This window comes from Motacilla alba, chromosome 1A (genome assembly GCF_015832195.1).
Source record: "Motacilla alba alba isolate MOTALB_02 chromosome 1A, Motacilla_alba_V1.0_pri, whole genome shotgun sequence".
In the NCBI taxonomy this organism is placed as follows: domain Eukaryota; kingdom Metazoa; phylum Chordata; class Aves; order Passeriformes; family Motacillidae; genus Motacilla; species Motacilla alba.
The window spans coordinates 57,653,536-57,668,857 of NC_052031.1; the positions used below are offsets into that span (position 1 = coordinate 57,653,536).

A 15,322-nucleotide genomic window follows, 5' to 3' on the forward strand; every position below is an offset into this window, starting at 1 on the left:
TTTCATGGGATAATATGAGTGGAAAGGGACCCACAAGGATCCTTGAGTCCAACTCTTAAGTGAATAAATTCTGGGATCCATACAGGGATCAAACAGGGATTGAACCTCTTTTCACAATCATGGCTTTTCTCCTTTTCAGTCCCCAACACCTTTGTAATGAATCAGTGCTTGAAATCCTGCTTCTCTTGGTTCCTTTTTTTCTTTTTTTATATGACAAATCTTATCTTTTGGCACTTTTCACCTACATTTCTCAGACTTTCTTTAAGCTACTTCATTTTATTCCCTCTCTTTTTCTTTCCCAGGTCTTGGTGCTCTTTCTCTCAATCCATTTTGTGAATTTTCCTCTTCCCTCTGAAGGCTCCACTTCTCTCAGCTTCTGTCCTCTCACCTCCTGTCCTGTTTGAGGAGATGTGTGTTCTTCCCAATGCTGGCAGGCACAGCCAGGGCACAGAAGGTGCCGTGCCTCCGGAGGAGTCTGCTGTGGCATGGTTGAATCTCTGTCTGCATTGGATATTTGTCTGGAAGTCCAGGGGATGTTTCTCAGCATCCTCCTGTCTGGATGTACTTTGAGCTCCCCCACACTGCTGTGTGTAAATACAGTGAAATACAGTGTGAAAGAGAATAAGTATCATGGTCCAGGCACAGGCCACAGCTGCAGATGGGATTCTGGCACAGTTTCAGTGTTGGTTTGGATTCAGCCTCGACTTGCATTTTACTTTGTGCCACTCTGCTGACTGTAAAAGCAGCAAAAACCACAAGTTTTGAGTGCACACTCTGCTGAAAAAGTGTTAGGTGCTTGTTTGGTACTCAGGGAGCTCAAGATGGAATTTGCTGTGGAAATGAAGTAATTACTTTGTCTCTATCTCTAAATCCAGTTCCAAATCAGAGAGTACCTTTAATCAAAATATTTTTGATAGCTAGGTAGAAATTATTTCTCTTAAACCCTTGACTTTGTGGCAAGATTGGTACAAATATTTCTGTATCCCTTCTCCTTGGGCCTCCTTGAAGGAGGTGACACTTTCTTCTTCTTCATTGTATTTATCTCTAACTAATGGAACAATGTCTTTTGCTTTTTGTCTAGGAGAGTTCTGCCTCACTGAAAGAAACCAGCAATAACACAGATGATTTTATAAAAGAGACAGAGGAGGAAACTGAGAAGAATTCAGACATTTTGGATGCACCATCACAAGGTATTTGGTTATTTTTTATATGCAGCACTACAAAAGTACTTAGGCTAAGTATTTTATGTGTTAAAAATTGTTCCCTGTGAGAGTGGGGAGGCCCTGGCAGAGGTTGTCCAGAGAAGCTGTGGCTGCCCCATCCCTGGAAGTGTCCAAGGCCAGGATGGATGGGGCTTGGAGCAACCTGGGATAGTGGAAGGTGCCTAGGGGGCTGGAACTGGACTTTTAGGTCCTTCCCAACCCAGGCCATTCCATGATCTATGGGAACATTGCAATATCTCCATGTGAATGTAGCAAAGTTTATACATGTAGGAAAGTTTTGGTAACACTTGGGTTTTGTTGACATTTCTATTTATGGTTGTTAAATCCTGTGGGGAGATAACAAGACAGATAGGAAAAAGGAGTTTGTCCCCACACTTACTTTTGTTTATTTATTATTTATGCTTATGTACATGATAAACATGTTCATATAGATATGTGCATTATTATACATGTGTTTATGGGTGAGACACACAATCTTTATGAATCTGCTAGGCTCTGGGGAGATTTACTTCCTCTGAAAATGATGATTCCAATGCATATCATGGTAGGCATTGGTGTAGTGTGGGGTGTTGCTGAGTATTACCTGAATGGGTGCTTCAAGTGAGAGGGCCTAATTCTAGGAAATAAAACTGTTTGTCTATCCCACATGAGTTGCAAATTTCTCCAGTGTTGTGGTGTTGTCCTTTGGTTTAATAAGAGTGAGTTTTCTTGTGGTAGCGACTTAAATAAAACAACTGCAAACATCTATTAGCGTAATTTAACTCCACTTTACAGCCTTTTTATTCTGGTAAACAACAAACTCTACCCCACAACACTTTGGACTGGGCACAATCCAGAGAACCAGTTGTATACTAGACCCTAAAAGCAAGGTTTTCAAAAGAATATAAAGGACTTGGGCCTCATGTGGAGGAATTTGTGTTTTATTTCTGTCAGGCTTTGAAAACCCCTACCACAGTATTAGGTGAAGTGGTTGTGCACAGATGTGCACAGTTATACCTGAGTGTTTTCCAGCTTTTTTATCTTGTTTTAATAAGGAAAGAAGGAAAAAACTGCTTTTTCTGGCGCGCTAATGGTTTGCAAACTCTTTCAATCACTTTTGAGAATAGCAGTGAGAGGATGCTCAGTTACCTGAAGTTCAAAACAAGGAGCCAGGAAAGTGAGGGTTAAAAACCAGAAATGAAACAACAGCGAAGAGTGACAGTTTCTCTGGATTTACCCTTATTGTGCCACTGTTAAGGAGATAAATTACCTTGGGACAATAAATAGTTTCTTTAGAAGATACTTATATATTTTTGTATTATTATTTTAAGAAACAAGTTAAAGTGTAAGCTACCACTGTAAAATGCACTAAAATTTTTTTTTGCTTCATGGTAAGTTTGTTGTTCAGAATAACTGTAAAAGGACATTATGGTGGTTTGTGATACTGTAGAGTAAAACCTCTGCAGATTGTAACTAAATCTGACATTAAATTAACAGCATTTTAACTTTTTTTTTAAGCTTGAAGACAATTTATAGAGAGTGTTCTCATTTTTTGATATGGTCTTATTCTCTCAGAGCAAATTTCATAACAATTACAGTAGCTGTTTTTACAGTATTGAACACTTTTTTCTTGATTCCTGTCAACAATAACTCCTCTCCTCTAGTACCATCCCTTGTGATGTTTTATGTGGGCTGGTTTCAGTGTTTAAAAGAAAATATTTATGGCCATTTTTTCTACTGTGTTTCTGCCTTTTACTAACATTTTCCAAGTAATTAAACCTTAAGTTCATGCATTTGTGACATATACGTAATTATGCATAGGAAAAAAAAGGAATTATCTTTGTTATCTGAAAATTGTGTTTCATGTTAAATCCTCTTGCTCTTCCTAATTACCATGTCTTTCACCTTCAGCATGTGACTTCTTAGTGCCTTATTTTTATATTTCTCTTTATTTGCCTCATTTCTTTTCATATCAATACAATCTTACTAAACCTGCCCAGAATCTACTGTATTATTGTGCTTGTGAAATTCTTCTGTGGGTAACGATGGACTCATTTTGTCAGTAAAACCTTATTTCCATAGAAAGCATTTGGAACTGGCTGCAAGTCCAAAAGCTCAGCCCCAAGCCCGAAGTGCTTTTCATTGCCCAGCTCTCTGCCTGTCCCCGCGTTTCAGTGAGTGTTGAGGAACACCAGCAGATGGGGCTGAAACGCTGCAGAGTGAAGCACTTCCAGCACAGAGTGGACATCGGGAGAGGGGGAATGTCGCTGAGTTGGAGCACCCGGTTAACTCCTGCTGTCTGCTGAACTTTCCAGAAGAAGATGCCCTGCTGCAGGAGGAGCCAGGAGGCAGAGAAGAGGCACCACAAGTTGTGGATTTGGAGCAGCTGGTGCCCGTGGGGGGTGTGTACCACATCTCTGCCCTGCGGCTGCCACCCCAGGCCCAGGACGTCGGGGACTGGACCATGGTGGAGGTGAGGGAGGACAGGGATCAGCCCCTGGCACCCCCGAGGAGCTGCTCCTGAGGTTTGTCACTGCTGTCACATGCACTGCACACGAGTTCCTGAGCAGCAAACTAACCAAGCAAGGTTTGCAAATAATCCATTTTTCACGTGTGAAAGGTAAAAGCACAGTGGTACCAAAATCACTGCTGGTTCAGCTCCAGGCTCTTCAGGCTGGTTGAGGACTGTGGTCACTGGGTTCTGGTTCCTCTAGCACTGACCTACCCCACAGATGGCACTGTGAAGCCGGAAACCTTTAATGAGCAAAATTCCCAAAAAGCCAAACTCAGAGGGCAGGACTGTGGTCAGGGGAAGAGGCCCAGGATGTTCATTCCCAGCCCCTGTGACCTCTCCTTCCCTCTGACACTGTGGGGACAGTGGAATTACACCTGCTTTTGCCTCCCCTGCTCCTGGTGTCTGAGGCTGGGGATCTGTGAGAAATGGCTGTGCCCCTGCTGTAGCCCTGCCTTGAGGGTGCCTCCAGCAGCACAGGAAGGGGCCCAAGGCCTCGTGGTAGCTGCTCTTCTACTGCCTTCAAAGCTGTCCTTGGAAATGTGCAGTATTAGCAAACAATTTTAAATGGTGTGTTAAAAAGCTTTGCAGTGGTTAGATGAACTCAAAGAAAAAAAAACCTGCTTTTTCTGATAAACCTGTGCTTTTTCTCTCTTGCCAAAGCTGCTGGATGTTGGATTGGAGGTGTATCCATATTCCCCAGGAGAGGCTGAAGATGGCACACAGGAAGCAGTACAGATAACCCTGAGGCTCCCTGATAATGTGATTTATTTTAAAGTGCCTATGGTAGCCCGATGGGATCCTGCAGGTATGAACTTAGGACATAAATTTATTTCAAATTTGAATAGTGGAATTTATACCTGAGTTGGACTGTTGTTACAATCCAGCTGTAAAGATAAGGGCCAGTTTGGAGCCCAGAAGTAGTTAGGGGACCTGAATGTTAATTGATTTGGGGATTTTACTTATTTTTTTTTTTTATTATTACTTCTTTGGTTTGTTTTATGTCAGCATTACTGCCAGAAGCCTTCCATGTATATCTTTCCATCCTCTTTGTCCAGGCCAGCAGTGGAGAACTGATGGCATCAGCAAGATAACCTACGAGGCAGAAGAAAAGAGCATCACATTTAGTATGAGTGCCTTTCATACAGTAGCCCTTCTCCAGGATGCTCACCTGAACCTGCCCTATCAGGCCTGGGAATGGCACCCTACTGGTGTGGATGAAGGACTCTTCACAGTTACTGCAGTCTTTGCAACCATTCAGATACAAATTAAGGTACTGTCAATAATTTTTTAATCAAACATTTGCAGATAAAAACCACCATAACCATTACAGTGTCCCTGATTAAGAGTTTGGGATGCTTCCACAAGAACAATATGAACCTCTCTTCCTTTCCAAGCACTGCACTGGTTATTTAATTTCAGTTATTTACTATGAGAAATAGTACATTTCACATCGTACAAATGTGCATTTGCCCTGGACAGTTTCAGTCAGTGCTTTGCTGCTGGTTTTGCCTTGCTGCATTCAAGCCTGTTCCACCTGTTAGAGAGCTGAAAAGTGTTCCTCTCTCCTCCCAGCTCTACCAAGAGAAATACAGGGACTTCTAGCAGCCTACTACTAATGCTCCTTGTTCTCAAACTACTCATGATTAACCATCTGTTCATTGGTGTATAAACCAGTACGCCAGTGTAATTTCTGATTCCTACACAAAGCTGGCTTTCTTCAGGATCTGTAAATGAAAGGTCACAGCCCAGAGTAGCAGATGATATGGTAATACCCAGCAAAATATCAAAATAGCAAAAATATCAGTATTTGAAGCCTAAACAGAAAGGAGCTTCCATGACCAGTAAATTGCTTTCACTGGTTTGTACAACAGGATAATCAGTGTATGTTGTCTTCAGTAGTGGTGGAAGAAGAGGAGGTGCTTTCCCACATCACAGGAAAATGGATGAGTCCTTTGGCCCTCAGGGCAGCTTTGAAAAGAGCTGGAGTGAACATTTTCCCAGCAGAGTACTCTCCCAAGTATGTCCCTGTGCCCAGGAAGGTGAGTGCCAGAGAGGTTCCTGGTGGTTTTTCCCCATTTTTCACTAAGGTCACCCTTTCCTGCACTGGGAGCTGCGCTGCTGCCAGCTGAGCCAGGGACTGAGTAAAGCAGGCTCTGGCACTGCTGTAACACAGGGAAATAGAGAGAGATCTGTTTGTCTGATTTGTACTTGTGCACTGCAGGCTGCCCTGGCAGAAGTGAAGGCCTATGAACAGATGGCTCTGCTTGCAGCTGCTTTTGCTTTTGCTCACAGCAAGTGGAATGGAGAAGCAGGGCCAGAGCAAGTCGTGTTCAAGGTTTGTGGAGTCCCACCAAACTTCCAGGGCAGACCAGCACTGACCCCTTCCCCAGTTAGAAACATTTAACTCACCCATGGTGGCTTCAGCCCCTGCCTCAGTTCAGTGTCACAGACTGCACCTGAGAGTTCTCAGGGGACACAAGTCTCAGCAACAAGGACACTTGCTAAGGAAAATGGAACTGAAAAGTCACCAAGGGAGGCTTTAGCCAGAGCTGAGGTGATAGAGCTTCATGCTCTTCAGAGACCCCTTGAAAATCAGCTATCTGCTCTGCCAGCTTTTTAAAGAACAGCTGGGACTTTCTTCGTGCCTGTAGGGTTTCTTTTGCTCACTGCTGCAAAGCAGGGAATGAGCAAACCCCTCTGTTGGTTTGTCTCCACCTGTGAACTAAAACACATGGTTAAAACTTCTTCCAGCCAGACAAACACTCCCACGTGTGGCTGGAGAAAGGTGGCACACTCCACTGCTGAAAGCTGCAGTGGCTTTCTCACTCTCAGGTTAAGTGCATGTGACACACAAATATTAGAATTTGTACTCTGACCATGGCACAGGCTTCACCTCACAGTGCATTTCTTCCTGCTATAGGTAAGTGAACATCTCACAGCAAGTTCTGCCAAAGGCAACAACTGGTCTCTTTTTATGTTCAGTGGTGAGAAAGTGCAACACCTCAAGCTCACTGAAACCAGTGAAACTTTTTCAGAAGAGCTGGAAGAAGAGTCTGAATTTCACTCCACACTCTACCACATGCTCAAGGATTCTGCCAGCAACAAAGCCATGGATAAAGTGGACAGAGCTGGCTTCCTCTTCATTGATTCTGTGTATCAGCTGCTCCTTGCTACCAGAGTCTTAGCATACTCTTAGATACTGCATGCTTTCCTTCAAAACTTTATTATCAAAAGCTTTTAATAAAGTTACATTTCAAGTCTTAAATCCTTTTCTATTCAAAACATTAAAACAGGTTCTAAAATGCAAACATTTTATCTTTGTTCAAGCAAAATACATTCTTTATTCAATTGTGGCTAGACCACCTAGACATGTTTACTGTTAGCTACGTTCAAAATTGCTATTCTATTGTAAACCTCAGTAGAACTGAGACCCTTTTAGCTACTTTTAAAGATGACTTTTGGCAGAATGGGAAAAGGATTTTTTTCTTTTTTTTTTTCATTTCAAGTCATGCTTTAAAGAAAAAAAACTTCATTTCCCCCCCAAAAATACCCACACCCCAACAAAACAAATCCAGACAAGTAACCTTTACGCCAGCTTCAGCCCCTGTCCTGCAGGGCGTGGCAGCGCAGCCCTGGCAGGAGAGCCGGGGTTATACCGGGGGAGGGCCGTGGTGGTGCAGTCCTGTGTAGGGCCACAGCAGCTGCTGCAGCGACCTCCAGGAGTCCCCAGTGCCCACAGGGGCTGCATCTGCTGGCCTCTGCAGGGACAGCCCCGTCAGGAAGCTCGTGAGAGCAGCCAGCAGGACCAGGATGGACACGGACACCCAGAGGGTTTTGTTGGCGTTGCAAAAGGAAGCCTTGAAGTGGGACGCCCACGCTGACATCGAATTGTACCTGGGCAGGGCAGGAAAGCACAGAGCCCTTCAGTGTTACCCCAAAAAGGGCAACTCTTCCCACCCCACAAAGCCTTGAAGCAAACTAGATCCCACAAACATCAAGAGTGACGGGTTGTTACTGTTTTGGGAGCTGTGCAGGGGGAGCTTCTGTTCTGAGTTTAAAATACAGTCAAGGAAGTGAATTCTTGATAAGCTGGCCCAGCTCACCCGTCCATCCATGCTCCCTGTTCCTCACACTGGGTTCCCAGAGAGCATTTCCCAGTCACTGGTCACTGCCCACAATGGTCAAAGGAGAAAAGATCCCAGTGAAGCCATGACGTCTCCACTTGCTTCTTTTCCCTGCCAAGTACCCTGGAGTGAGTGCAGTGACCCTGAGGATGGAGAGAGGCTTTGCATGAAGCGAAGAGACTTGGAGAGCCCATTTTCCAGAATGATGCTTGTTTGAAGGTTTGTCCAGTATTTGACACTTTTGTCCATTTCATGTGTGTTTTTTATTTTTAATGGATGTTTGAGTTCTAGGACACTATGCTTAAAATTAAAAAGGCATTTCCTAATGTATGGCATTTTCTTCCCATTTTGTTTTGTGGAAAAAATTTATTTTCTTTTCATGCTTTGTACTTCAGGGTACACAGAAGCTCTATGGACCCTCCCACACCAAGCAGTCCAAGTGCACAGTAGTTAATTAGATTAGTTGTTGTGTGAAGAGTAATACTTAAATCTGTTGGTGCTTCTATTGGTACACTCTTAAAATTTGGTGTTCCTGTGTATCTGGGGCTTTGGCCACACTTGTGGAGATGTAAAATAAGCACTTGGACTGCTCTGGACATATATGGGAAACGTATGTTAGGAGAAGTCCCTGTGAATAAATTGCTGTTCTGTTGTAGATCTGCAGCAGTGCTGGGTTTGGCAGAGTGCTTGAAGGGTTTGTGAGAGCAGAGCAGGGAATGGGCAAGTCAGCCCCAGTAGGCTGATCTCTGTCTCCTTATATTTACAGAATATAATAGAAATGTAACCCAGCTGTGAGCCCAAAGCCTGTGGCAATAATTAATAGCAATAACTGTACCTTTTTCTCTTGAGGTCACTGGCCAACATGGAACAAGAACTGACCCAGAACTTCCTGTTGGTGCCCTGGCAGACAGAGCATCAGCAAATGGTGTTGGGAGAACTTCTGTGAGTCCCTGTGAGATCATAATTTTCTTTAAAATTTCAAAATTAGTCTGAAAAGGAAAACATGGGTTTTTTACAAAAAAAAAAAAAAAAAAAAAAAAAAAAAAAAAACAAAACAAAAAACCTCATGTGGAAAGTGTTACAAAGATGATTAGATGAGAAATTTGTTGAAACATAGAAACATGCTGATGTGTTCTCAAACCTTTCCCCTTTCTCCCACCATGTGGGACAAGGGCAGAGAGAGTGAGCAGAGGAGCAGCCTGGAGCAGAAGGAAGGCCCTGTGAGCAAAGGGACCTCCCTGGTGACACCAGGGCACTGTGGGGCTCAGAATGGGCACTTTGGGGGCAAAATGGAAGTAATTTGTGGCAGAGTTGGGGGAAGATCTGCGTTCATCTACAGGGAATAAGTATGGGGATAACTTTTAGAAAAAGCAGATATTTAGAGGGAAGAAGGAGTCAATACTTTACAGGAAGAAAAATTTTGGGAGTAAAACTTGATGTAATCTGTTGGGGACAGAATGCATATTTTGGAGTAAAAATTAGGTACTCAGAAGTGGACAGGTGGGGAAAATTTTGGGAGGCACAACCTGACCAAATCTCTAGAGCAGAAAATGAACATTTTGAGGGAAAAATGAGGTGATGAGTAGTGGGTGTGTAAGGAAAATTCGGGGGTTAAATCTGAGATAATCTCTAGGGGAGAGCACAAACATAGTAAGGTAATATGAGGGAATCAGTTATGGGCAAGTAGGGAAATTTTGAGGGGTAAAAATAATAATCTGTAGGGCAGAGAATGAACATTTTAAGGTACAAAGTAGGTGATTAGGAGTGGACATGCAGGGAGAATTTGGGGGCCAAATCCTGATATAATATGTCAGAACAATAAATGCTTTTAAGAAAAAATCTGATGTGATGTGTAGGGGGCAGAATTAACATCTTGAGGATAAGACAGACGTAACTTGTGTGGTTTTGGTTTTAAAATCTAGTTAGTGTATAGGGAACAAAAGGGACATTTTAGTCATAAAATCTGATTTACCCTGTAGAGGAAAGAATGTATATTTTGAGGTAAAAAGGAAGTAATCAGAATTGAGCAGGTAGGGAAAATATTGGGGGGAAATAGTAAGGTAATGTCTAGAGTAGAGAATGAATACTTGCTTGTAAAAAATGAGGGAAGCAAAAGTGGACAGACAGGGAAAATCTGGAGGGGAAGTATGAAATAATCCCCAGGGAAGATAACGAAAACAGAGGTAATCACTTGTGGACATGTAATGAAAATTTTGAGTGTAGAAAGTGGTATGTTCTTCAGGATGGAAAATTAATATTTTGAGGTGAACAGGCGATAACTAGTAGTGGACGGGTAGGGAAAATCTTGGGGGTAAAACTTGTAATAATCTGTAGGGCAGAGAATTAAAATCTCAAGGGAAAAATGAGATAATCTGTAGTGGACAGAAAAGGGACAATTGGGGGTAAACCTTTAGGTAATCTCTAGGTGAGAGAAGGAACATTTTGAGGTAGAATGTTCAGTAGTGGACATTGAGGGAAAATTTGGGGGCAAAACCTGAGATAATGTGTAAGGGTAAGAAGTATTTTGGAGGGGACACACAAAGATTTTGGGAATAAGACAGAACCTGTGTGATATTTGGTTTAAAAAATCTCAGTAATACATTGGGGAGAAAATGGACTTTTTGGTCATAAAATCAGTTAACTTGCAGGCAAAAGAATGAATGTTTTTGAGGTAAACTGAGGCAATCAGTAGTGCACAGGAAGGAAAAATGCTGGGGGTAAAATCCAAGGCCATCTCAGGGTGAGGGAATGACTGTTTGGAGGTGAACTCAGGACTCAGGGTGTAAGAGGCCCCGTGTGGGACGAGGCTGGAGAGAGTGAGCAGAGGAGAGGCCTCAGGCTGGAGAGGGGCAGGAGAAGGCAAAGGGACCTCCCTGGTGTCAGCAGGGCACGTGTGGGGAACAGAAGGGACACTGTGAGGGCAAGTGGAGGTGAGGAGTGGACAGTTCGGGGCAAAATCTAGGTTCATCTGCAGGGAAATAAGTAGGGGATATTTTGGAGGGGAAAGCTGAGGTGATGAGTTCACCCAGCTTGGCCCAAGTTGAGTTTGCACAAAGTGGGACCAGAGGTGAAGGTCGATCCAAAGCCAACCCTGCTTAACCTCTGAGTTCCAGAATAAATTCTACAAGGTGCACATGGAGGGACTAAAAATACATAAAAACAGAACCAGGAGCATTCCAAGAGCAAACCAGAAGGTTCCTGGGAATCCCATTACAGTGTTGTCATAGCCTTTTTAACAGAACTTAAAAGTTTTTTTTATGACAACACTGCATTTCTCTGTTGGGATCATTCACTCCATGGGATGTGGGGTTTATTTGCATTTGAACTCCCTCACAGTGGCCCTGACACTGCTCAGGAGCTGGGAGGAAAAGCAGAGTCAGAGCTCCTGGCAAGGCCAGGGTGTTTTCCCCCAGAGCTGCTGCCCACCAGCCTGGCCAGGAGGGATCTGCTTTGGCTTCTGCAGGACAAGAACATTTTCAGTGATTCAGATGAGATTCCAGCAGCCTCATGTCCCGGCGCTTCCCGGGCAGCGATCCGCTCTCCCGCCCCTCCTGCTCCCAGCCCCCGCTCAGCCGGGCCAACTGTGCCGAGGGGAATTTGTCCTGCCAACAGCAGGGGAAGGACACGAGCTCCCACCCTGGCACTTGGCTTGTCCCTCTGTAGGATGCTGGGATTTACATCATTCCATACATTTGGCTGCTGAAGTTTCCCAGCCCAGGGGCTTTAGCAGACAGAGCAGCACAAAGATTGTTTTCTGTGTGGTGCCCAAATTTGGGGTTCGGTATCAGCTTCGCTACTTCAGATGAATTATACCCACAGCCCCAGATTCCCTGCTGAATTCCTGCTGGAATAACCTGACAGTGCCTTGTGGAGTGCGGGCATTCCCATGCAGAGCTGCCACTTCAGCACCAGCTGTGGCAGGAACCAGCAGAGGTTCCAGGGAAGCTCAGTGGGATCAGGACAAGGACAGGTTTATATATTCCATAGAATTTGCTATTTATAACCCTCATCCCCCAGCCCCATTGATGTCCCTGAGGATACTCAACAGAGTTCTCTGGAATTCAGCTGATTTCATCCCCCCTGAGCTCGGGCTCTAGTTGATATTTTAAGGCAGGAGAAGGCGGTGGCCAGAGGCGCTCCCAACCCGCGCTGAGGCAGCTCCTGTGCCCAGGGGAGGACGTCTCTCCCTGCAGGAGCTGAGTCCATTTCAGAGCCTGAGCGGTGCCTCTGGATGTTATTTTCCCTCAGGAAAGGGATGCACATCCCTGCTTTCAGCACACCTTCAGTGGGAAAGCTTTCCATCAGTTCTGTGGTTCCAGCTGGCTCCCTGAAAAACTCCAAACTTCATCCAAACAAAACTACATCCGACTTTAACCTTTTATTTTAAGGCATCTCCGAGGGCATTGCCTGGGGCTTCATTTTTGTGAGGGAAGATTCCCTTGACTTTAATGCTGCTGATGGATGATGTCCCCAGGCTGGAAGGGAAGGGGTTTGGAGGGCTGGGACATACATACCTGGGGGTGTGCAGGAGCTCCTGTGTTGGGTAGGATGAAAGTTTGACAAGAAAGTCTCACAGATATGTATGCTTAGCAAAAAGATTTTTGAATGCAGAATCTGAAGAAGGAATAGAGATGGAAGCAAGTTTTGATATAGAAGAAAAGAATTGCTGAGCCAGTCTTACTGGACAACCAAGGAGGCAAAGGGTATGTTAGTTAGAAGAAGGTTTTCATGATTTAGAGCAAAGGATAAACCCACCTTAAACAAGATGTTTTTACCAAGCAGAAAGATAGCACAAGCAAACAAGTCTGCAGATGTTGTAAGCAGAAAAAAGGTCTCAGAATGTTCCACTGCAAGAAAACTGAAAAACAACTTCTAGCTTAAACTGTAATGTAATAACTTTTAGTGATTGGAGAATAGTAACATGAATATGGTAATTATAGTAGTTATGATAGGCTATAGATAAAGTTAAGGTATAGATTGGTTCTACTGTATTAAGATGCTCAGCAAAGAAAGTATATAATGCATTTGTAACCTAAACTAAGGGTCTCCAAGCCTGCCTGCAGCTGGAGCTGACAGCTGTAGACACAGGTTCTGTCACCCAGGACCCTGGACTGCTGTAACGTCTTGGATGTAATCAACTGCATTTTGAAGGGCCGCCCGGAGTCCCGCATCTCTCATTCAGGCTCTTACACTCCTGGAGGTCGGCACTGGGAATCGCTGTCTGAGCCCCTCTGCTAACGCACCGTGCCAACATTCCCAGGTAACGCCAGCTGTTCCTCAGGGTAATTTTGGGGTGTCAGTGGGGTCTGTCCGGGCTGAAGCATCTCCAGGTGCCTGTTCAGAGCAGCCCCTGGCCGAGGAGCCATGGGCAGGCCTTTATCCACGCCCATCCCAGCGCTGCCCGGGCATCCCAGTGCCCATCCCCGGGATGTGTGTGTGGCACGCTGCCTGCCACGGGCAGGACACTGCAGGCGCAGCTCCTCCCCTGCAAATACCGAGGACAAGAGGTGCTGGTTCCCTTCCTGGAGCTCCCCGCCTCCTCCAGCCCCATGCTCCCAGCCAGCTGGGACACACTGAGGAAACAGCAAGGAACATTCCTGGCAGGGAGCGGGAGTCACCAAGGCCTCCATGCAGCTCTGGGCCAGGAAAGTGGCCCCAGCCTCAGCACCTGCAGTGATTTTGGGCTGTGAACAGTCACCTGCAGGAAATGCCCCTCTGCAGGTGGGACCAGCCCTGACACTCTCCAGAAGAACTTTGGCCATGGACCAAGTGAACCCTCAGGACTTGTCCTGCTCATTTCTCCCTGGAAAGGGACATGGAATAAGCACAGCTCATTACAGCTGTTGGGTAAATCCTGGAAAGGGCAGGAAACCAGGGTTATTGGAAGAGTTTTGTGCTGTCATGTCAGGTACCAGCCAGTTCTGCTCTAGAGCCAGTCAAGGGGCTGGTGTGGAAAGCAGCACTAGCAGGAAAGAAGGAGCTACATTTGCACAGGAATTCCCTTGCTGTCAGCAGCCATCCCCATCCCAGGCAGGACCTTCCTCATGAGCCTGAGCTTGGTTCAGGTGCTTGGAGCAGGGTGCTGACAAGGCCAAGATTCTGAATTCAATCCCCCCATGGATCAATCACTTACCACGGTTTGACGTGCTGCTCCTCGTGGCTCTTTCCAACCCGGAATCCCCTGTGCTCCGGAAATAAAGAGCAAACAGTTTTCTCTGGCTTTTTAAACCCACGGGTTTCTCCACTGGGGAGTGCGAGCCACAGAGAAAGTGGAGGAGAGAAGGGAGAGCATCAAGTCTCACCCGGCAGGTGTCGGATGAGCGGCTGGAGCAGGACCGAGCCCCGGCGGGGTCCCGGTCCCGCACCGGGCGCAGTCCGGACTCGGCCCCAGCGCCCGCCCCGGAGCGGCTCCTCCCGCCCGCGGCGATCCAGCGCCGCTCGTTCCGCGGGAGCGCGAGCTCCCGGGGGCTCGGGCAGGGGGCAGGGGGCGGAGGGCGCTGCTCTGCCCAGGGCGGTGCGGTGACCTCGGCGTTCCGGGCCGGGGGGGCTCCGCATCCCCGGGGCGCTGCGGGGCCGGGCCCGCACGGGAGCGCGCTGCTGCCCGCCAGGGGGCGCTGCGCTCGCGCCGCCGCTCCGTGTCCGCCAGGGGGCGCCCCACGGGCCGGCGCCGCGGGCGGCGCTGAGGGAGCGGCGGCGTCGGGAGGGTCCCGGGGCCGGCACGCGCCCCGCCCGCTTCCAGCCGCGATCCAGCGCCTGCTGCGGGCGGCTGCAGCCGGGCCGGGCTCTAGATCTCCTTTTCTCTATATTTCTTCTACGTTTCTTTTCTTCTGTATTTCTCTTTCGCTATACCTCTCCTTTCTCCCTCCCTCTTTCCCCTCCCTCTCCCCCGGCCGGGTCCCCCTTACACCTCCAACTCCCTGCACACCCCAACCCTGCCCTATCCCTCCATCCTCTCCCTCCTCCTTCCACCCTTCCTTCCTCCCATCCGCAGCTCCCCCCGCCCCTGCTCCCCTTCCCACCCCAGTCTCTCCCCACCTGCCTTCAATCCTTCCCCTCCTTCCTCCACTCTTCCTTCCCCCTCACCCCAGCTACTCCTGTCCCCTCTCCATGACACCTTACCCCCACCCCATCCTCCTCCTTTCCCCCAACCTGCCTTCAATCTTTCCCCTCCCTCCTCTAGCCTGCCTCGCCCCCAGTGCCCTGTCCTGGTGCCCTGCACACCCCGACCTCCCGCCACCTGCCCTCTGTCCTTGTCACCCTCCCCTCGACCACCTCCTCTGCTCCCGGGGCTTCGCGTCCGGGTTTTGCCCGTGTCCGCTGGGGGTCCCGGGGCCCCGGTCCCAGTCTTTAGCATCTTCCCTTCTGTCGGCACTGTCAGCGAACACGGCTTCAGCCTTGGCAAGACACGGAGGGTCAGAGGTTTTACAGATCCTGGTGTCACCTTGGCCTTGCTGCAGGTACAGCCTGATGGGGGAGGGAAG

The 15,322-nt window shown here is 47.0% G+C and overlaps 2 protein-coding genes across 8 annotated transcripts in view; one reads left to right on the forward strand and one right to left on the reverse strand.

The window, feature by feature from the left end:
- Window positions 1-7,190, forward strand: part of CFAP94 (cilia and flagella associated protein 94) — an 18,265-nt gene extending 11,075 nt beyond the window's left edge. Inside the window, exons 10-16 of one of the 7 annotated variants that reach the window (XM_038153575.1) lie at window positions 1,082-1,190; window positions 3,518-3,675; window positions 4,378-4,522; window positions 4,773-4,987; window positions 5,589-5,756; window positions 5,939-6,052; window positions 6,638-7,186. In XM_038153575.1, coding sequence (XP_038009503.1) covers window positions 1,082-1,190; window positions 3,518-3,675; window positions 4,378-4,522; window positions 4,773-4,987; window positions 5,589-5,756; window positions 5,939-6,052; window positions 6,638-6,913 — 1,185 coding nt within the window. In that variant the 3' untranslated portion in view covers window positions 6,914-7,186. Of the gene's footprint in view, window positions 1-1,081; window positions 1,191-3,517; window positions 3,676-4,377; window positions 4,523-4,772; window positions 4,988-5,588; window positions 5,757-5,938; window positions 6,053-6,637 lie in introns of all 7 variants that reach the window. The other 6 variants (XM_038153572.1, XM_038153571.1, XM_038153574.1 and 3 more) reach the window with 6 other exon arrangements.
- On the reverse strand, window positions 6,922-14,826 carry LOC119708468 (atherin-like). The gene is made up of 5 exons (XM_038154932.1): window positions 14,811-14,826; window positions 14,144-14,625; window positions 13,975-14,022; window positions 8,677-8,830; window positions 6,922-7,611 (listed from the first exon to the last, which is right to left on the reverse strand). Exons 1-5 carry the CDS (start codon window positions 14,824-14,826, stop codon window positions 7,493-7,495), a joined length of 819 nt encoding a protein of 272 aa, XP_038010860.1. The 3' UTR covers window positions 6,922-7,492.
- Between the last annotated feature and the right edge of the window lie 496 nt (window positions 14,827-15,322).

Excerpts from the sequence above, each read along its gene's own strand:
- LOC119708468 (XM_038154932.1), bottom strand. Across the intron at positions 14,023-14,143 it reads GCTCATCCGACACCTGCCGG|GGGATTCCGGGTTGGAAAGA; the intron begins GTGAGACTTGAT and ends TCCGGAGCACAG. Across the intron at positions 7,612-8,676 it reads AGTGACCTCAAGAGAAAAAG|GTACAATTCGATGTCAGCGT; the intron begins GTACAGTTATTG and ends TGCCCTGCCCAG.